The 23,127-nt window shown below is 45.6% G+C and overlaps 1 protein-coding gene across 4 annotated transcripts; it reads right to left on the bottom strand.

Annotated features, from left to right (window-relative positions):
* Positions 1-5,465: 5,465 nt before the first annotated feature.
* Positions 5,466-23,040, bottom strand: LOC112973860 (scaffold attachment factor B1-like). Of its 4 annotated transcripts, XM_026082242.1 has the most exons (21): positions 22,586-23,040; positions 21,648-21,735; positions 19,883-19,947; positions 19,517-19,795; positions 18,227-18,289; positions 17,320-17,347; positions 15,863-16,361; positions 15,395-15,441; positions 14,551-14,651; positions 13,191-13,340; positions 12,991-13,091; positions 11,940-12,085; positions 11,200-11,288; positions 10,527-10,663; positions 9,567-9,860; positions 8,886-9,023; positions 8,128-8,167; positions 7,223-7,344; positions 6,327-6,439; positions 6,050-6,116; positions 5,466-5,837 (listed from the first exon to the last, which is right to left on the bottom strand). In XM_026082242.1, the coding sequence occupies exons 1-21, from the start codon at positions 22,772-22,774 to the stop codon at positions 5,711-5,713; spliced, it is 2,883 nt and encodes a 960-aa protein (XP_025938027.1). In that variant the 5' UTR covers positions 22,775-23,040; the 3' UTR covers positions 5,466-5,710. The 4 variants fall into 4 exon arrangements, 2 of the variants coding, with proteins under 2 accessions (XP_025938027.1, XP_025938028.1); XM_026082243.1 differs by lacking the exon at positions 19,517-19,795 and having other exon boundaries at positions 22,586-23,039; XR_003256090.1 differs by lacking the exon at positions 6,327-6,439 and having other exon boundaries at positions 5,805-5,837.
* Positions 23,041-23,127: the final 87 nt, after the last annotated feature.

Raw genomic sequence — 23,127 nt, 5'->3', positions numbered from 1 at the left:
CGGGCTCGCACGGGCGCGCACGGGCTCGCACAAGCTCGCACGGACCTCTACGGGCTCGCAGAGGCCTGCTACGGGTTCGTGCGGGCTCGCACGGGCGCGAAYGGGCGGGCACAAGCTCGCACGGGCCTCTACAGGCTCGCAGAGCCCTCCTACGGGCTCGTGCGGGCTCGCACGGGCGCGCACAGGCTCCCACAATCTCGCACGGGCCTCTACGGGCTTGCAGAGGCCTCCTACGGGCTCGTACGGGCTCGCACGGGCGCGCACAAGCTCTCACGGCCCTCTACGGGCTCGCAGAGGCCTCCTACGGGCTCCTACGGGCTCGTGCGTGTTTTCACGGGCTCGCACGGGCTCGCACAAGCTCGCACGGGCCTCTACGGGCTCGCAGAGGCCCCCTACGGGTTCGTACGGGCTCGTACGGGCTCGCACAGGCCCGCACCGGCTCGCACAAGCTCGCACGGGCCTCTACGGGCTCGCAGAGGCCTCCTACGGGCTCGTACGGGTTCGCACAGGCGCGCACGGGCTCACACAAGCTCGCACGGGCCTCTACGGGCTCGCAGAGGCCCCCTACGGGCTCCTATGGGCTCGTGCAGGCTCACAAGGGCGTGCATGGGCTCGCACAAGCTCGCACGGCCCTCTACGGGCTCRCAGAGGCCTCCTACGGGCTCGTGCGGGCTCGCATGGGCGCGCACGGGCTCGCACAAGCACGCACGGGCCTCTACAGGCTTGCAGAGGCCTCCTACGGACTCGTGCGGGCTCACACGGGTGCACACGGGCTGGCACAAGCTCGCACGGGCCTCTACAGGTTCGCAAAGGCCTCCTACGGGCTCGTACGGGCTCGTACATGCGCGCACGGGCTCGCACAATCTTGCACGGGCCTCTACGGGCTCACAGAGGCCTCCTACGGGCTTGTACGGGCTCGTACGGGCTTGCACGGGTACGCACGAGCTCGCACAAGCTCGCACGGGCCTCTACGGGCTCGCAGAGGCCTCCTACGGGCTCGTACGGGCTCGCACGGGCGCGCACAAGCTCTCACGGCCCTCTATGGGCTCGCAGAGGCCTCCTACGGGCTCGTACGGGCTCGCACGGGCTCGCACAATCTTGCACGGGCCTCTATGGGCTCGCAGAGGCCTCCTAYGGGCTCGTACGGGCTCGTGCGGGTTTTCATGGGCTCGCACGGGCTCGCACAAGCTCGCACGGGCCTCTACAGGCTCGCAGAGGCCTCCTACRGGCTCCTACGGGCTCGTACGGGCTCGCACAGGTGAGCACGGGCTCGCACAAGTTCACACGGGCATCTACGGGCTTGCAGAGGCCTCCTACGGGTTCGTACGGCCTCGCACGGGCGCGCACGGACATGCACGGGCTCGCACAAGCTCGCACGGGCCTCTACGGGCTCGCAGAGGCCTCCTACGGGCTCGTACGGGCGCGCACGGGCTGGCACAAGCTCTCATGGGCCTCTACAGGCTCGCAGAGGCCTCCTACGGGCTCATACGGGCTCGCACGGGTGCGCATGGCTCGCACAAGCTCGCACGGGCCTCTACGGGCTCGCAGAGGCCTCCTACGGGCTCGTACGGGCTCGCACAGGGGCGCACAGGCTCGCACAAGCATGCACGGGCCTCTACGGGCTCGCAGAGGCCTCCTACGGGCTCGTGCGGGCTCGCATGGGCGCGCACGGTCTCGCACAAGCTCGCACGGGCCTCTACGGGCTCGCAGAGGACCCCTACGGGCTCGTACGGGCTCGTACRGGCTCGCACGGGCACGCACGGGCTCGCACAAGCTCGCACGGGCCTCTACGGGCTTGCAGAGGCCCCCTACGGGCTCGTACGGGCTCGTACAGGCTCGCACGGGCGCGCACGGGCTCGCAGAAGCTCGCACGGGCCTCTACAGACTCGCAGAGGCCTCCTACAGGCTCCTACGGGCTCGCACGGGTGTGCACGGGCTCGCACAAGCTCGCACGGGCCTCTACAGGCTCGCAGAGGCCTCCTACGGACTCGTGCGGGCTCACACGGGCGCACACAGCCTGGCACAAGCTCGCACGGGCCTCTACAGACTCGCAAAGGCCTCCTACAGGCTCCTACGGGCTCGCACGGGCGTGCACGGGCTCGCACAAGCTTGCACGGGCCTCTACGGGCTCGCAGGGGCCTCCTACAGGCTCATACGCGCTCGTACGGGCTCGTACGGGCGCTCACGGGCTCGCACAATCTTGCACGGGCCTCTACGCGCTCGCAGAGGCCTCCTACGGGCTCATACGGGCTCACACGGGCGCGCACGGGCTCGCACAAGCTCGCACGGGCCTCTGCGGGCTCGCAGAGGCCTCCTACGGGCTCGTACAGGCTCGTGCGGGCTTGCACGGGNCACGGGCTCGCACAAGCTCGCACGGGCCTCTACGGGCTCGCAGAGGCCTCCTACGGGCTCGTACGGGCTCACATGGGCGCGCACGGGCTGGCACAAGCTCGCACGGGCCTCTATGGGCTCGCAGAGGCCTCCTACGGGCTCGTACTTGCTCGCACGGGCGCGAACGGCCTCGCACAAGCTCGCACGGGCCTCTACGGGCACGCAGGGGCCTCCTACGGGCTCGTACGGGCTCGCACGGGTGCGCACGGGCTCGCACAAGCATGCACGGGCCTCTACGTGCTCGCAGAGGCCTCCTACGGGCTCATGCGGGCTCGCACGGGTGCGCACGGCCTCGCACGGTCGCGCATGGGTTCGCACAAGCTCGCACGGGCCTCTACGGGCTCGCAGAGGACTCCTACGGGCTCGTACGGGCTGGCACGGGCGCGCACGGGCATGCACGGGCTCGCACAAGCTCGCATGGGCCTCTACGGGCTCGCAGAGGCCTCCTACAGGCTCGTGCGGGTTCGTACGGGGGCGCATGGGCTCGCACAAGCTCGCACGGGCCTCTACAGGCTCGCAGAGGCCTCCTACGGGCTCGTACGGACTCGTGCGGGTTCGCACAGGTGCGCACGGGCTCTCACAAGCTCGCACGGGCCTTACGGGCTCGCAGAGGCCTCCTACGGGCTCGTGCGGGCTCGCACGGGCACGCATGGTCTCGCACAAGCTCACTTGGGCCTCTACAGGCTCGCAAAGGCCTCCTACGGGCTCGTACGGGCTCGTACCGTCTCGCACAGGCGCGCACGGGCTCGCAGAAGCTCGCACGGGCCTCTATGGGCTCGCAGAGGCCTCCTACGGGCTCGTACGGGCTCGCACAGGCGCGCACGGGCTCGCACAAGCTCGCACGGGCCTCTACGGGCTCGCAGAGGCCTCCTACAGGCTCGTACGGGATCGCACAAGCTCTCACGGGTCTCTACGGCCTCGCAGAGGCCTCCTACGGGCTCGTGAGGGCTCGTACGGGTTCACACGGGCGCGCACGGGCTCGCAGAAGCTCGCACGGGCCTCTACGGGCTCGCAGAGGCCTCCTACGGGCTCGTATGGGCTCATGCGGGCTCGCACGGGCGCGCACAGACTCGCAAAGCTTGCACGGGCCTCCACGGGTTCGCAGAGGCCTCCTATGGCCTCGTAGGGGCTCGCACGGGCGCGCACGGGCTCGCACAAGCTCGCACGGGCCTCTACGGGCTCGCAGAGGCCTCCTACGGGCTCGTACGGGCTCGCGCGGGCGCGCACGGGCTCGCACAAGCTCGCACGGGCCTCTACGGGCTCGCAGAGGCTTCCTACGGGATCGTACGGGCTCGCACGGGCGCGCATGGGCTCACACAAGCTCACATGGGCTTCTACAGCCTCGCAGAGGACTCTTGCGGGCTCGTACAGGCTCGTGCGGTCTCGCACGGTCCTGCACAGGCTTGCAGAAGCTCGCACGGGCCTCAACGGGCTCGCAGAGGCCTCCTACGGGCTCGTGCGGGCTCGCACGGGCCTCTATGGGCTCGCAGAGGCCTCCTACGGGCTCGTACGGACTCGTGCGGGCTCGCACAAGCTCGCACGGGCCTCTACGGGCTCTCAGATGCTTCCTATGGGCTCGTAGGCGCTCGCACGGGCGCGCACGGGTGCGCACGGGCTCCCACAAGCTCGCACGGGCCTCTACGGGCTCGCAGAGGCCTCCTACGGGCTCGCACGGGCACGCACGGGCTCGCACAAGGTCGCACGGGCATCTACGGGCTCGCAGAGGCCTCCTACGGGCTCGTACGGGCTCGCACGGGCTTGCACTGGCGTGCACGGGCTCCCACAAGCTCGCACGGGCCTCCAAGGGCACGCAGAGGCCTCCTACGGGCTCGTACGGGCTCGTGCGGGCGCGCACGGGCTCGCACAACCTCGCACAGGCCTCTACGGGCTCGCAGAGGCCTCCTACGGGTTCGTACGGGCTCATGCGGACTCGTACGGGCTCACACGGGCTCGCACAAGCTCGCATGGGCCTCTACGGGCTCGCAGAGGCCTCCTACGGGCTCGTACAGGCTCGCACAACTTTGCATGGGCCTCTACGGGCTCGCAGGGGCATCCTACGGGTTCGTACGGGCTCGCACGGGCTCACACAAGCTCGCACAGGCCTCTACGGGCTGGCACAGGCCTCCTACGGGCTCGTACGGGTTCACATGGGCATGCACGGGCTCACACAAGCTCGCATGGGGCTCTACGGGCTTGCAGAGGCCTCCTACGGGCTCATACGGGCTCGCACGGGCCTCTACGCGCTTGCACAAGCTTGCACGGGCATCTACGGGCTCACAGAGGCCTCCTACAGGTTCGTACGGGCCTCCATTGCCTTGCACAAGCTCGCACGGGCCTCTATGGCTTCGCAGAGGCCTCCTAGAGGCTCACACAAGCTCACACAGGGCTCTACGGGCTCGCACAAGCTCGCATGGGCCTGTACGGGATCGCAGAGGCCTCCTAGAGGCTTGTACGGGCTCGTACAGGCCTCTACAGGCTCGCAAAAGCTCGCAGGGGCCTCTGCCCATTTTCACGCAGCGCCCCCTTAACCTGGTCCCCCAGGATCCCCCCCCACTTCTGCACAGCACCCTCTCAACCGGGGTGCTCTAGGGCATCCTAAAAGCTTCCTGTGGGTCTGGAAGCATTCCAAAAAGCATAGTCCACTCTAGGACATCCCAAAGGCCACTCAGAGGGGCTTGGAACACCCAACAGGGGCTCCTAGGCACACAGAAAAGCTCATAGAGAGTGCTGGGTCAGGCACACCCCGGAGTGGTCCTAGAGACCAGACACAATGCATGACCTGCTCCCTCGGCATTGTCTTCAGGAGCTTTACTGAGCACAAACCGCAAGGATGAGTGGAAAAAAATAAAGCAACTGTTTACTAGTTAATGCACATACTTTACATGTGACTCACTCCCAGGTGTCATTTAAATTATAAAATGCATCAATCCCACCTCTGTCTCCAATGCAGGTAAAGCCACACCCACCCACCCACAGATTCATTGCATTATTTAGAAACTGATGGTGTTGAAGGCAGATTGTCTTCCCTTCACTGTATCGTGAGGCGTATTGCCAAAGACTATGGAAACAAGAAATAATGTTAGCTGTAAACTGGTTTTATTATTTTTGAAAAATGGAATGTTTCATTAACAGAAACTTTGATGTTTGACCAAGAACACATTTATTACAAAAAAAACAAACAAATGCATTGACATAGTATTTGGCTACAATATGGCAGCAGTTTTGCTTTTTGTAATCATAAATTCAAGGTGACCCTGGCTAATAAAATTCACCACCATTGTCGTCTTGCACTGAAAAAAAAAATATATATATAGTGCTTTCAGTAGCGGCGGGTAAAACGGGGATCAGTCAGTCTGTTCGGTCGATCCTGGCCTGCAAACCCTCCTTGTACTCCGCTACTCTGCATTATCTGGCTCTGGTTTCCACCTTGTGTGAAGCCTCCACGCCTTAAAAACAAGACCAAACAAATTGAAAATTGCCAAGAACATACTACTCTGACAAAAGATGTTTATTTTTTTCTACTTGCAAATTCATAGTTGAGGAGAAGCTGAAAGTATTATTTTGCACAATTGACAAAGAAATTTCTTCTTTTATTCAGATAAGTTAGCTATTATAAAAGCATCCATGAGCACTTGAGCACTCTGACAAAGCTTCTTACCCTGACATCCCTCCTCGATTCATCACATGGCCTGGTCCTGACTGACCAGGCATGCTTCTATCACCACCTGATTAAAAAAAAAAAAAAAAAAAAAGTAAGAAAATATTAAAGAAAAATGCATGTTTTCCTATTAAAAAAAAGCCACCTTGTTCCCAGAATTGTATTTGCTTTCTTTGTAATGCTGTTAAAGCTCTGTAGGAATTTTAACTACTGCTAGAAGTTCAACAGTAGCAATTCATAGAAAAACCACGATCACACTGGTAAGCAGCAAGTGTACCTTGCCATCTCTCATGATCCCGTCCCATCATTCCTCCATCCACATTTCCCTGCCATGAACGATCTTGATGCCCCTCTAACTTTCGACCATGATCTCCCCAGTCACGTCCATCTCTTAAAAAAATAAAAGAAAATCTTCTAGGTGTGTCCCTTATCAATTTAATAGCATAGGGTAAAGCCAAATACCATACCCCATACAAAAGTGTATTCAATCGTTTATCAAGCTATATCTATATCCACCCCATCATTACAATAAAAATTGTTCAAAGAGGGACAAAAAGAAACTTGCTGAACAGTGTCCTTTACACAATAAATCTCATCTTTTTCTGGTCTACAGAGGCATAATTAGTATCACAATATTCTGAAACATTTAAACAATGAACAATTAATGGAATGCCATCCCTCCATCTGGGAGTCATAACTAAACATTATATACCTGGAATACACTCAGCTTGATCAGCCAGCTTAAAGAAAAACCTCTAAGATTCCAGAACAGTCTAATTTCCCCACCTTCACTGTCACAGAGATTCTGTCTTGATTTCCCTAAAATCTGACTGCTAGCCTCAAATAAGACTTCTGTTGGCATTACTGGAGCACCCAGTATAGGACTGAATCTCATTTGCAGAAATGGAAGCATTTACAAGAGAACCACAGTTAGCAGCAGAGCTACCTGAGTAGCACCTCTTTACTCACTAACAACACTCCATTCTCTTGATGCACAGGGGAGCTACATGTGTTAAATTCCTTGCTCATCCAGGAGATTAGACCCTCGAAGAAACTATCTGGAGAGAGGATTCACACTTGTGAAACTGCTTCCACCATCACCCTTTGAAGGTTCACCGAGCATAAACATTTTAAGAACCAACACATTGCTTCCCTTGTTTCATATGCACTAACCGGGATTGCGGAGGCATCCCTCTCCCTTCAGTCATTCTTCTGTCAGACCCATAGCCACTCCAACCATCTCGGGAGTCCCGGGAGTGACGATCAGGCCCTCCATGGCGTTCATCTGGGTAATGCTGGAAGGCAAATAGTACGCAGCTATGCTAAGAATCAGCACAGGCCTTTTTTTTTTTTTTTTTGGATAGCAAAATTTTATCCAGCTCCTGTAAGAGGTTGCAATTTTATAAGCTGTTAGAAAATAAAACAGTAGCAGTCTCAGTCTTCACTGGTTCCATTGCTGCTGCCTGTGGTTCATTCTAGGCATTAGTTTTACAGATAGTTTTACAGATAGTTTCACAGATTTCACATTAGTTTCACAAATTCTGGCTCCAATTTCTCCCCCCTATTCTTTAAAGGCTTATTTTCTGGCTCCAGATTTTTTGTCTTAGAAAGAAAAGATCTGCCTACTTCCTTCCTTTGTTCAGAAAGTATACCATTACAGTAATCACACATCATCTTTTGCAGTCATTTGCCTGTTGTATTATGTCACCATTTATTTTCTATATACTGTTTAGATATATGTTAGATAAGGGGTCCCTCATCAGGTATGGATACACTGCTACAGTAACTACCTCTTACATACGTTAAAAACACTTCAAGAGTTAACCAGAAAACTTTTATCACCACCTACTGGCATGACTCCATACTGTAGCTCTGATCACTCAAAATTTTTTTGCTGCTCTATGGCTACTGCCCTAGTGAGCAGCTAACTTATGCTTTGCACATCTAACATGCCAAATCAGTCGCTCCTTTAACATCCGCATTTAAGAAGCGGATGGCATGCATGCTGGGTAGGCGGATGGGTGGGTGTTTCATTGCTTGTTTGTTTTAACTGAGGATAGCATCTCAATATGACCCACCTGCCCATCTCGATCTGGTATTCCTCTTGAACCATCTCTTCTGGAAAATAAAAAGAAAAGTTCAGTCAAATCAACACAGCAATCATAACAATACTAGGGTTTGTATCAAGTAGCACATTGAAATTCATCTTCATTAGGTTGTAAATCTGAGAACAGCAATGCTTATTCAGCAGGAAGCTTTCAGAAGATTTTTTGTTTCATCAACCTAGCATATGAGGAGACCAAAATAGCATGAGTTATTGTAATATGGGTAAGTGAAGTGCCACTAAGGCATGGTCAGGTACTCAAGGCAGGGCACCATACCAGGCTTGGTAACAAGGGAGGACACCAAGTGAACCTACCAGCATCAGAAGCAAGTTACAAGCAAGTCTGTGGAACTAAAGTCAGTGTAAGCTAGGTTGCAAAGATGAGTGTAGGGAAATTTTTAAAGCAAAAGGAAACTTCTAAATCTTAGGCTAATTAACCGAGATTTGGAAACCAGATTTCTGTTCCTGCTATTTTGAGAAAAGTTGCAGGATTGCCCTCAGTGTAATGGCAGGCTACAAGAGACCTTGGCTTATAATCTTTATGCAACCTTTTTTTGATACATCCATAAGTGATGAAAACAAAGGTTTGCAAGTAGGTGTAAAATTAGATTCAAGAAATACACAGGGCTTGTTTGTTTTGGGGGGTTTGGGCACTGTTCAAGCCAATAGTAAACCAGAAAGGATACCTAATTTCATTAAAGGGATACAAAGAAAAAACACCACCTTACTGACCTGTCCAAAGAATGATCTTGGTATCTACCACGATCCCTATGGTCAAAGTCATGGAAGCGATCCTGACGACTAAATTCAGAATGGTATCTATCATCCATTGCCATTCGCTTTGCCTCTGGCCAGTACGGGTCATCTCGCCTGCAAGAAAAGATATCATTAGTAGAAAGCTCCCGACAACCTTCCTTTCTTGCTCTCTTGAAATCAGGCCTCGTTCAATCTGATTTTTCAAAGAACTATTTTTGATTTATGACTAAAGTTCCAGGAATGTTAAACTGACATTTTGTTTCAGTTTCAGAAAAGCAGCTAGTTGTAACACCACTGTACAAAAGCTTAGTCTCAGCATGTGTTGACATGAGAAGAGAATGAATACCTGTTCCTGCCAGCATCCCTGCTTTAGGGTTTACATCCACAATTTCTATTCTCAGTCATTCCCCGTTGGGAAATAGTTTCTCTTTTTTTTTAAACCCACTGCAATAAAGCTGTGCTTAAGGGTAGGTAAGTGTGACATTTGCTCTTTCTAAAGATCAATATTAAAGTGTTAACAGCAACATGTAAATAAGCTTTCAGTTGTGAACTCCAACAACTGTTTTAGTGAAAGTACTTGCAAATTACACAGAAAACCATTCTAGAGCCTATAACGGGATGTAGCTAAAGAGTTTGGAATCTTATTGCAGTTATTACCTGCCATCAGGATCATAAGGCCTTCTCATTGCAGATCGCCGTTCTTGCTCATAACGTAGCTGTTCTTGCTGACGTCGCAGCTCTTCCCTCTCTCGCTGGATGCGTTCCTGTTCTCTTCTCCTTTCCTGCTCTATGTGCATTCTCTCTCTCTCCAAGCGCTCTCTCTCCAAGCGCTCTCTGTCAAGACGCTGCCGTTGAAATTCAAGTCGCTCACGCTCTCTCTGGAGCCTCTGTCTTTCATCCCGTTCATGAATGGCTTGAAGACGCTGCTCTCGCTCTCGCCTCTCTCTCTCTCTAATTGAAACAGATATTTTGTTTTCCAGTGAGTGTCTTAAGACTAGTCCCCCAGCCCATCCTGTCCCCCCTGCCGTTCCCTTCACCCTCCCAGCACTAAATAAGGTTTCCAGGTTATTCCCACTACCTGCTTCACCTGAATGGTCTTTTCTCAACTAAATCACAGCCATTCAGAACAGGTTTTTTAAAAAAAGAAAAAAAAAAAACATAAAAGAAGGAAGGTAAGCATTCTGCACAAGTAAACAGTATCTGTTCTAAGAGCTCGCTCTGATAAGGCTTTCACAGAATGCAACATCCTATATGTACTCCTCAGAAGACAGAGCAAGCAGAAAGTATTTTTGAATTTCCAACAATAATTAAATATTATGAAAACTCAAATCTGCTTTAGAAGAGTGGAATACAAGACCTGAAAGTGCCTACAAAAGCTTTTATTCAACAGGAGTCTACTTAAAAGCGTAGATTTAGAGAAGACTGTATGATTTCAGTCGTAAAACCTTCATAATATGGCATTGTGTCCATTTTATCAGTAGTTTAGTATCAAATCAATCTGAAATATTAATGATGGGGAAGGGCCAGCACTACACTAAGTTGAAGCCTGTTCATAACACTGTATAGGAGGTAAAAACAAATGCCATTCAAAGATTAGAGCAAAAACAGAAGACTCACCGTCGTCTTTCTGTTTCTCTGATTTCTCGCTCTCTTTGCCTCTGACGTTCACGTTCTCGCTGTTCTTTGATTTTATCAAATGATAAAATATCTTGCTTCTCTTTGCTCTCAGATTTGCGATCCTGGCTTTTTGTACTCTGTTAAATCAAAACAGTACATCAGCTAAACGCAGCACACTTAGCTGGAATTCCTAGGTAAAACATCCACCTGATGCCCACCTGAACAAAACAGACTATCATACCTTCCAAGAGGCAAATAATGTCGGAATTCTGCAAAACAGTTATGGAAAAGCACCCATAATGTGGCTAGAACTTCTGAGGAGTTTGAATATATAAACATTAGGGGCACAGGGTCTGACATGCACTAGAGGCAAATGATATACCACTTTAAAGGTCACTGGTCGCCACACTCAGGGAAACATATCATCTGAACACCATTTTCGTATTAAGACCATACTTCAACTAGGGCAACAGTGACAAAGACTAAAAACAGGTGAAGCATAAGCATTTACCCACATAGCATCATAAAAAAAAAGGGGGGGGAGGGAGGGGGGGAAGGAAGGGGGACAGTTTCCAAAACACAAGGGGAAAAAAAAAGACCTTTTCAAATACATGCACGCAAATCTGTTTTATACCTACTTTTACAAAAAGGCTTCTTTGAAAGTTGTACATACCCTCTCTTTTGATGTAGAAGTTTTCACACTGATAACTGGCTCTCCTTTTGATTTATCCATTACTACTGTCCTTTCAGTTCCTCGACTTGCTATAAAGAAGACATAAGAATAAATGATAATACAACAAGCATTTAAATTACAGTAAAGCAGTATTTTCTAGAGAGTATGACAATTAAAAGAAAGCAAATTTAAGTTCATTCCTGTGCCTGTATAACATATACTTTTGTCACCATTAAAAAACGAAACAAAACACACACACACATCACTTTCATCAGTTCTGGGCCCAGTGATAAGGTTTTACAAAATTCACAGACTGCCTTACAGAGTAGCTAAAGTCCAGTAATTACAACACTGTTGCTAAGCTGCTAGCATTCTATGTTGGGAGGTGGGAGGGAAGTTGCCAAGTTTTTTTCTGGTGCAGTTTTTTTGTTAATTGGAAAGACTTAAGTATTAGAAAGTACTCTTCATAGTCTTTTTCTGAATTATGAACCATCTTTAATAAGAATACACCAAGTCTCACAGACGTTGAAGTTTTGTAATCGGCCACAATTCTGAACGCTTAAGCTTGTTGTTTTTCCATTTCCTACTTAGCTGATGGATTTTTTGGATAAAAAGACAAAACAAAACAAAACAAGCCTCACCACACATTCTTTGTATCAGCTTGTTTCTTTTTTTTTTTTTTTTTTTTTAAGAAATATCCTTGAAAACATTTAACTTTTTTGAAGAGCAGTTAAAGTTACCTGATTTGCTTGCCCTAGATCGATCTGAGGATGCAGTTCTCTGTTCATCTTTTTCTTTTCCTTCTTTTTCATCTTTTCCATCTTTCTCCGATTTCTTAGCATCATCCTTTTTGTCCATCTTCTCATCCTTTTTAATACCAGCAGACCTATAGGTAAACTTTGCTTTACTAGAGAGGCTAACAGAGCATATAACCACTCTTTTTGACCAAGTCAACCATTCAAAACTAAACAACCCCCAAAATACTCCCAACATCTTCCGCCCTGCTGAGCTGAAGCCAATGCAAACTTGTACACAGTTATGTTTAAGAAAAGCAACCAACCCTAAGCTAAAGCAGTCTGAAAATGAGAAGCAGCAGGTGATCTTCCTAAATATTAGGAGAGTTTGAGAGTGCTGGAAATAAAGTTTTCTGCTCTGCCTATAAAGTTTATGCTTAGCACTGGGATATGAGGCCACCCAGAAAGAGGTTGAGCTCCACCAAAAGAGCAGGTTTTATAAACAAATACCTTAAGCACCTCATGCAAGCAGGCCAGCCAGCCAAAATATCTCCTTCGCCAAATCTTTCACAATTTTACATGGAAAGAAAAAGTTGTAAAGCAGAACTCCTCTTTCAAAAGCAACAGGCCATGTGAGAGAACAAATATTGAAATATAAAACTTTAACTATGCAAGCAGCCATTCAACAAGATAAGCCAATTACTAGAGAGATTTCAGTTAACAGAGCTGACCATGTCAGAATCAAATTAGAGGACGAACAATCCTGAAGAACATACCCGATATGTTTGATTTTCAATAAAACAGTATCTCCTGATATAACTGACAAGTTTTGATACTGAACCCCAGAAACCTCCAAATTTTTGAATAGAGGACCCATTAAGAAAGAAGCACTTAGTACTATAGAACACCAATTTCAATTTTTCCAGTATTACTCTTACTTCAGATGCACTATGAAGCAGCAAATTAAGACCTATTACAGTCACGGTTTGCTTTTGTCACATAGTCACATTTCAAATGAGCGGTCTGTAAACAAAGAAAAATAGCAAAATCACATTACTTCTCAGACTTGGAATCTGCAGAATGGTGTCTGTCTTTTTCCCTCCTTGCTTCACCTTCCTTTTTGTCTGAAGGCTTTTTTCCAGCTGGTTCATTTTTTGCCTAGAACGTTGTTAGCCAAAAATATTTTTTGTAATAAGACAGACATTAAACTTGCACACTTTTATTTTCAGTATACTGTTATGGATAGCTACCACTTACCTTTTCCACAGAAATCATTTTTCCATGCAGCTCTGTTCTGTGGAGGTGACTAATACACTTGGTGGCTTCTTCAGACGTTGACATTGTTACAAAGCCGTAACAGCGAGCACCAGGACTGCGAGCATTTGTCACTACTTTTGCACCAACCACCTTAACCAAAACAAGCAAACAAGTAAACAACAACAACAACAAAAAAACACACACACACACACACACAAAAAAACCCCTAGTTTTGCAGATCTGTGGCCAAACAAATTCTGATTTATTTACCATTCAAGTTGTTCTATCTACTGGTAACATACAGTAGAGTGCCTATCCACTTTCAACAGGGAGTAACATTCTTTGCACGTATTACGCCAGCATTCTAAGATGACAAAATTGCTAAGCTCATCTGACATGCAGCAAAAGAAAGGTTACAGTTTTAACTTGATCTCTATACTGTTTGGCCAACAGTGTTCTAGAAGTGCCTTACAAAGGCTACTTCAAAAAATATGATGCTAATAACGTTCACACCTAAGTCAATACCAATACAACCATAGCTGAAAAGGTTCAAGTTTAAGATTACCCTACGTGTACTCTGAGAAAAAGTATAAAAAATGCAGAATTTAATGAAGCAGAGAAATCATATTACGGAAGAGATTTAGATATAGTTCTGCTGATAAAGCAACCGACATAAGGATGAACTTTTCTGAGTGTGGTTAAGTTGCTAAGCAGGTAGCTAACTAAAGGAGGAAATACATAACCAGGAGAGAAAAAAAAAAAATCATGAATTTTTCTTTCCTTACAGAACATCTATGTTAGTTTCCATCCAATGGAAACAATATCTGAGAGTGCGCAGGCAAGCAAGTAGTGACACAAACAGTTAATATTATGTTCAGAGAAGTCTTAGGAGGAAGGAGAGACGGCCATCTGAAACAGTTCCCTTTCACAACTTCTGGTCCCATAACCTTGCTGGCACTAAAGAACAAAGGGAAGCCTGTCCTCATAGACTATTTCAAAGGAATACCACTAGAACCAGAACAGTTTAAAACAGCAGTATTTCTGAACAGCCAAGAGGTAAATCAATAATTAAATTACAGCATGATAGATGCTGGCCCAACAGACTGTCCTGTCCAGAACTGCCAAGTTTTCAGAAGAATCTGTGCAGTTATTCTATAAAACCTGTGTTTTATTTTTCCCTGTATTTCAGGCAACATTTTTCTGAAGAATAATGCTTTCAGATCAGAGTTTAAAAAGAACACAGAAGAGTTAAGTACTTTATTGATTTGTTAGAGTACTGTTGAAAAGACAAAAGGCTAAATTTTAGGTCATCCCTTGAATTTGACTAAATGGTTTGTTAATGGACATATCCACTACATACCTTTCCATATTTGCTGAAAAGGTTCTTCAAGTCTGTAGCTCTAGTAGAGGAGGAAAGTCCACTAACCCACAAATTTCTGCCAGAACCACTACTTGTGCGGCCTAATATTTAAAGAAAAATACATTAAAAAAACACTAACACAAACTCACTTCATTTTTCTCTTATAACTTACATAAATGCAATTTTACTCCTATCTCTTCCAATACTTAAAATCAACTGACACATCTAAGCCTTCAAAAATTAACTTTCGATCTCAATAACTGATGTGTATTTGTACAGTCATAAGGGGTTCTCATCTACACAGATTTTGTCTTTGCAGATTTCAATCACTTTGATGAGTATTACAAAGTAGTTAATGTTAAATCACAAGAGATACACTAAAAAGAAAAAAAAAAAACACACTTGTCAGTTAGTAAAAGATTTACAGAAGTTAGGTGAACTGAAATTTATAATTCATGCTTTGAAAGTCCGCTTATGCTATGATAGCACTGAGCCTTCACTGTATTAACAATCTTCACCACAATCACCATGCAGAATATAAGTCTATGGAGTTTAGACTCTTTCGAGATTTTCAGAGAAACCCCAGTCTTTGCCAGCATCTATACTACTTTGTGAATCTAGCAGCACACTCCAGAAGGACTACTACAGTGAAGATACACACATGCTTACATAATTCAAAAGCAACCAAAACGGGCAAATCAAGGCATTGAAAAAATGAGTCAAACTATTATTTCATTTACTCATTTGAATTTTTACTTATTACAACTGCCTCAAAAGAAATGGCTAACTTGCCCCAATAACATTTTTTTTCAAGTCAACTGTACATTGTTTTTTAAAAACATACCTTTCTCATCTTTTGAGATTATCTTTGTATCTGCATCCTCAACAGGGCTAAAGACAAAAGATCATGTTATTCAAACAAATATTAGCAAAAATAAATTTGAGATCACACACACTACAATTTTATACCTACCAGTAAACTAGTTCTGAAATAAAAGATACCTTTGCAAATTTGTAGAAGAGTGACAGGAAATACGGGATTCGTATGCTTAAACAGACAATTAGTTCTGTTTGGCAGATGACAGAAATTAGAGTAATTTAAGAAAACAACCTTTGAAGGTTGAGGAAGGAAAGAAATCAAACCCTCTGTGTTTACGAAAGATCTGCACAAGGAGAAATAAAACAGATTCTTTAGGAATAGGCTACAATTTCATCAGTCTTGGTGGCCAATTGAAGGAAACAGCTTATTCGCATCACTTAATGACCAATGAAAAAAAGATAGCATCTGGTCTAGAACGGAGAAAAAACAAACCTCTTTTTCTGATCACCGCCCTCACTGGTTGAGGACTCTTTAGTAGCAGGGGATTCCTCAGAATTAGCTTTGTCTTCTGTTTTCTTGGCATCTTCTTTGCTATCTTTGGCTTCGGGACCTGCGCCTTTTTCCGCTGTTTCCCCACTAGAGACTTCCAGGCCTTGGGATCGTTTGCTACTCTGATCGCTTAGGGTCTCTACTACTAAAGATTCAGAGTCCAGTTTCTCTTCCTCTATTGTCTGTTCACTTGTCTCCCCTTTTGCTACAACTAAACGCTTTGCTTCCTTCCTTGCCAAAGCTTGTGCCGATTTGCTGTCCAAATCTAAAGCATCTTCCTCCAACTGAGCGGCAGCAAGAGCGTCCTCTTCCTCGGCTAGCCTCTTGCCTGGCATCACGTTACTTGCTTCCTGTGCATGTGGCTGCTCCACTTCAGAAGTTTCTTCGTTAAGTAGTTCAGATTTACAAGTTTCCCCCAAAATGTCGAGTATTTTCTCATTTTCTACGGATTTAACAGGAATAGAATGGCACAAGATTTAATCACCAGGGAAATACAGCAATCACAAACGTGGAACTGGCATGGCTGCCACACTAACACCAAGAGAACTTCTAAGCTACACAGAGATTGGAAAACCCTAGTGTACACAGTGTTAAAACTACTACGCTAACTGCAGTCTGACAAACTACCGTATCAACCCTAAAATGTTACAGGGAAGAAAAATGCCCCCACAGATTTAACAAAAACCTTCTGGCTGATCTTTGATATTCTTCATGAAATCGTTCAAGTCTGTTTCTTCTCTATTTAGCTTCCAAAGTCCAAGATGCTTAACTGAATATATCAATGCATTGAAAGTTCAATTTCCTAATTTCCGTGAAATTCTTTAAGCAGACAGTCCAACATGAAAACTGGGCATCTTCTGACGGTGCATGAGTCTGTTTGCAGTCCACAAAGTGAATGTGATTTGTAGAAGATTCCCATGATGAAACTGTATTCCTTCTTCTGAAGTTGTCACTCTTTAATTTCTGTTCAGTATCAAAGCTTCATATTACCCACACTCCTGTATTTACAGAATTACAGTACAGTGTGATATCACAAGATCTGTTTTATTTTCAGAACCTTTAGATCCTTAAGGCTCATTCTTTAACTCCATTGTAGTTAAGAGTTCTATGCAACCATTTCATTGTATTTAATGCACGTTCTCAAGCAGCAGTTATTCACAGATCTGGTGATATGACTGGGTTTCCAATCTCTATGACCCTGCACGACCTGGCCTGTCCACTATAACAATGTATACTACAGTAATGCACTTAAAAGCAAACAGGGATACAAAAAAGAATAAATGAAGAATGAAACTGTTTCAAAAAGCACACTGGCCTGAAGCTTAGTAAAAAAAAAAAAAAAAAAAGCAATCAAAAAAAACCACACACACACACACACACACACACACACCCCACAGTACCTGGCTCCAAAGGTAGTTCTTCAATTTCCTGCAGGGAAAAAGACAAAGGAAAAATATCACCGTCTCATAGGAAGTGAAGATGTTAGCTTGGACACAAGAAAATAAAAAATAAAACAATCATAGGGGAGAATTTGGAGGAAGAGTTACTAAAATTTAACCTTTTTATAATTTAACCTTTTTCAGCCTTGAAAAGATTAAATTTTTTAAGTTTCCTGTACGAATGCTTTCAGTTACTTTTTAAAGACTTTAAATGTTATGAAACAAGTATTAAAACTTCATGATTTCTTGAATTCAGATACATGCTGAAAACATGGTGGTCATTTTCAAGCAAGTATAGCACAGATATCTTTTTTTTTTTTAAACTCAGTAATACTTCTGTAACCATATTGCACATTCACATGGATAAATAAATCAGTAAATATTAGTGGCAGAGAGTAACGTGCTACCAAAGGTTGATGCTTGTGCTATCCTTCCCTAAACAAATTCTACTTTACAAAGTCTACTTTCTGAAAAAGGGATCTGCAGAAATACCAGCTCAACCTGCAGTTACAGGTGATCTTAAACAATTGCGATTGGTCTGGAAACAAGGCTCATACTTCAGGGATAAAATCAGTTTTAGTTTTATGTCAACAGTGGATACTTACACATCTAATGGAAGTTAAAATATAATGCAGGGCATTGTTTTGGTATACACAACAGATAAGAATCCCAACTTTACACCCAAATTCAATAGGACTTCCACGTATCTCTGTTCACGTGCTTAAATTAGAAAGGCATTTATTTCTGGTCTTTGAGGAATGAGAATGCATTACTTTGTACTCCCTGTAAGTATACAGTTTCAGCATACAGTTTACATCATATGCATTATCCCTTTTTGTTTGTAAAGAATAAAATAAGGGATATTTACCTTTATTACAGTTAAATCAGATGAAACAGCATCTAAACTGTTCCCAGCATCTTCAACTTCTACCTTGGAAAAAATAATTAGAAGGCATTTCATTATCTATAGAATGCTATTGTGAATGAAACCTGAACAAGAAATTGAAAGCTTGGAAATGATTTTCATAGACAACTGATATTAAGCAAGTATTTCTAACATCCAAAACAACCAATGAAGTTAAAAACTGACCGATTACCCACATATCTCTTCCACTCCCCAGTGACTGAATGAGCTTTCCCATCACCTCCAAAACATGCTGGTCTGCTCACAGAAACTTTTAAGGATATGGATTCCGATGGCAAAGTTTCTCTTACTATTTATATTTTATTTATAGCAACAACATAGAGCCAGAAGGCCTATGTGACTGGGTAACTATTTTCTTTAGTGAAAAAAAAAGAAGATTGTAGGAGAATACCTAGACTCCAGTAGTTTTATCACTGAAAAGAACTACTTGCTGGGTATTTCTGTTTGAAGGGCAGGGGGGAAGGGAGTGTGTGTCCTTGGACATAAGGGATTAATCTTATTTCTGCAATTTTCAGATTTAGGGGGGAAAAAACACCCAACTCTGGAATCCTAAAAATCCAGACTGATGACACAATGTGCTCACATAATAAACAGCTATACTCCCTATTAGACTGGGTAAGAGTAACTTTCTTCAAATGCTTTGTTGTATGTTTCAGGAGAAAAACCTCTTGACTGTGGCAAAAAACTATCTTCCAGCACAGATGGACAATGTCATAAAAGCAATTCACTATCAAGACAAACACAGAAAACCAACACAAAAATACTCTCAAAACCTGAACGACGGTGAGACCCAATCTCAAACAAACAAAGCAAAACAAAAAAGATCTAGGATATAGTTCCCAGTACGTTGCTGTTCAGCTGAAGTTAGTGAAGTAAACAAAACTATGGCATTTGTATGCCTCACAGTGTCCTCCTAAATAAAGGAAAGATATCAAAATGGGAATATAAATATCATGTAAAGCAGAGAGTTCAAAGCACGACTAAAACGATGCTTTCTTGATTACTATTAATTGGTATAGTAATATGATGCATGCAAACAACATCTAAACATTTTAAAATCAAGAATGCTATTTCCACAAACATGTAAAAGAAAAACAAACGAACAAACAAAAATCAATGATCATAAGAACTGGTAGAGCCCCAAATTATTTCAACTATTCTTTAGGTACTATTTACTATTTAATTTGAAGGAAAAAAAAAAAATCTGATTCCACACATGTAAGAGATGCATACCATCACTACTGGTATTTCTCTTGATTCTTCTTTAAATTCTGAAAATTGTGGGGATGCCTCCAAGTTACCTACAGCATATTCTGTAGGCTGATCTGGAAGTTCTTTCATTTCTGCATCAGCATTTTCTTTACTATCACACAGTGAGTCAAGAATATTATCAGCACTGTAATCCTCTCCGCAATCTACAGCATTGCCATTATCTATTTCAGCTTCATCTAACACACTAATATCCATCATGTCAATATCCTGCAAGTTATCCAAACTTGCTTCAATATCCTCCTGTAAAAAGAAAAAAAGTATGTATAATAGTCATTATAACTTGAATGCAACACTACTATATTTCACCTCAAACAAGGCTTCACATACCTGTCCATCTCCTGAATCCTCTTCCAGGCCATTATCTTCAACTCCCTCTTCCTCTGGTCTACGTCCTAGTAACATTACGATTGTAAGAATGAAAAACAGGCAAGAATATGCATCCTTCAAGCTCTAGTTCTTTTCCCCAGATTAGATAACTAAATTGAATGAAATACCTATTTTTCCTTATTTTTGACAATCAGTGTTTATGTAGCATCCCAGTTCGGTAAATGACAAAGTTATAAACAAGCTGCAGTCCAAGATCCCTCATGAGATTTAAAGAAGCGCCACCGTGTACTCCCCACAATATTTGACTTAGCTGAGACTACAATAATTTATTATCTCAAGCTTTCACTTCTTTCCAGAAGTTTACTAGGGGAAGGGGGACCTCCCAATACACAACAACAGCAAAGAATCTAAAGATAAGTCTTACTGCAGCATTCCATTCATCAGCTTGACACATAACATCATAAGTGACCAATTACTGAAAACAATATGCTAGTTTTAGCACCAGATAGTAACTCCTCAAACACAGACCTAAGTAATTGCTTCATCTTTTACAGATGTTTTCCTCAAAAATCACAAGCACAGTATAATAAAAAAGGGAAAGGTGTTTCAGAGCTAAGAGGAACACTTCAGCTCAGGTATTTTCATCCCAACACTAAAAGTGCTATACTGTAACATTAGGTATTTTTCTGAGAACTGAAAACAAATGTGACTACCAAAGATGCCACTGCTTTTACAGTTTTGAAATTTGTTTTCTTTCCAGTTATGATTACACATTTCAGTTTGCAAGCAAATGAAATGCCACTCCAAGTTGGACATAAAAACAGTCCGAGTCCAACAATTTAGTCAGGCAACAATTCAAGCTTCACCACAAAAATTTACATTTAATTATAATCCTTCATTCTAAATAGTTGTTCTGTTCAGCTCTAATATAAAAGCAAGTTTCAACACTACTCTAATACAGGAAAAGCTCACAAACTGTCCTAAGGCATAACTAATTTTAGAAAGATAGCAAAACATTCTTTAAAAATAAGCATCATCATACAAGAGTATTTTTCACCATCGGAAAGTTATGCATAGGGAAAGCTTTCAAAAAAAAAAAAAATCAAATCTCAGATATTGCTTGAAAACTAATCTTCTGTGGAAGAAATGAGACTGCTATTAGCTATGGAAAACACATGCATAACCAACTACAGAGCTAGCTGAATCTGCCAGAACTAGTATTTTTACTTTGAAAACAAACTTGTAGCATTTCTCAAAATAAAAGTACAGTAACATAAAGAAACAATGATCTAGTTTAATCACACTGCTTCAGCACTACATATTAATTTCTACTATGAATTTCAGGGAGCTTTGAGAACAAACCAACAAATATTTTGGGTAGGACAATTCGAGCCTTATGAAACAATATGAAGTTCTATGAATAAATGACTGATTAGTTTATTACCATGCGACTGATCCCCAGAAATCTAGCCACAAATGTTAGGAAGGGTACCAGTAACATATGGCATTCAAGGTCAGGGACTGAGGAAGAGAGACTTCACCTGTGCTTAAGTTTTTCCAGAACACCAGTTTGACCTGAATCTGGCTTGGGCAAGTACTACACACTACAGCTTTGGGAGCACAAAATGTTCAGCAACAGTGCCAAAATTAAACAAAGCACTTTTCCAAAGGGAAAACCAGACATAACAAAGAAAATAAGCAAAGCTCTGCTTCATAGACAAAAGTTGCCAGAAAGATGAGGGGGTCCTCTTTAACTCCCCTGTACCTTTGCTGCTTCTTTTTGGAGTTTTCTTGATGATATTTTCTGAAACCACTGGAATTTCATCAGGATTCCCCCCTTCCTCCTCAATAGCCTATTAGGGGGAAAAGATAAAAGATAGATATCAAGACAGATATAAAACTTTTATTTGTGCATTTCTATTGAGTTAGGAGTTGGATGCCAGAGGGAGAAAAATACTAGAACAAGAATCTTTTACTTTGAATTATACAGAAACAACTTGAATATGCAATATAAAGGAGACCAGATCAAAGCATCAAGCACAGCAGAAACAGTAATGTGTTGGAGTCAGTTCTGGAAAGCAGTCAACAGCATAACCTATAGGCAGAAAAACAACTGTCTCAGTTTTAAGGAAAACAGAGCAAAAATTTGATAAGCAAAACAATGATATCCAGACCATCAATTATCTTGCGCTAGTCAATCCTATGGCATTTACTAGACCACACAGATACCTACAGTGTTGTGACAGAGGAAGAACCTCAGTTCTAAGCGACAGCAAGAGCCAGTCACAGGAAAGAGCCTTACAACTGTTAACATGCCAAATATTCTGGTGGGGATGTAATGTACAGCTATCAGCCAGAAACACAGGGAAGGAGTACACAGCAGAAAGCCTGGCAGACAGTGCGCAGAACTGGAAATCCAGGCGCTCAACGCACAGCAGGAAGCACAGCGATGCAGGAGACCGAAGCCCCCTGGGCTGAACACCGCGGCAGGCACACTGTGCTGTGCAGGACCAAGGAACGCTGGCGGGGATCTCGCTGCGTGGCTGGAAACGCCGGGCCCGCACACACCAAGCCCCGCCGCGGCGCCCGCCCCCGCTTCCCGTCCCCCCTCCGCAGCCATTTGGCGCCATTTTCCCCAGCGGGGCCGCGCAGGCGCCGGCGGCGCCTCGGCTCGGCGAGTCCCAGCGCGTCCCCCCCGCTCACCTTCCTCAACCGCTCCATGAGGACGCTCTTGTTCCCACCGCTGTCCAAATTGCGGCGCCTGAGCTCAGCCCGCAGGTCTATCACGCGCAGCTCGCTCAGCCGTCGGGTCTCAGGCTCCGAACTGGGGGCTCCGGACCCACACAGGGACACAGATTCTCCCTGCCCGGCCGCTGACTGACTCTCCGCCATGGGGCCGTTTTTTCGACTCGCACGCACGGAGCTAGGCACGATAAAAACAACAACGAGGAGCCGCCGTTACAACAAAATGGTGGCGAAACCGAGACGCGCTGAAGAGAACGGGGGGAGGGGAGGAATCGAGCCTCAGTCCGCAGGCGCGCTGAGCTGACGGCCTGGGCTGAAGGATTATGCGCATGCGCCCAGGAACATCGCTGCTCTGACAACAGCTACGGCAGAAGCGCCGGCGGACGAGCTCCCTTGGCTGCCGCGCTGCGGCCCCGCGCGGACGCCTGCGCCCGCGAGCCGGCCTGCGCAGCAGTAGACGCCTTCTGCGCCTGCGCGAAGGCCGTCACTCACGTGGTCCT

This window comes from Apteryx rowi, unplaced genomic scaffold (assembly GCF_003343035.1).
Source record: "Apteryx rowi isolate R43461 unplaced genomic scaffold, aptRow1 scaffold_570, whole genome shotgun sequence".
Lineage (NCBI taxonomy): Eukaryota > Metazoa > Chordata > Aves > Apterygiformes > Apterygidae > Apteryx > Apteryx rowi.
This window is presented reverse-complemented; position numbering and strand designations above follow the sequence as displayed.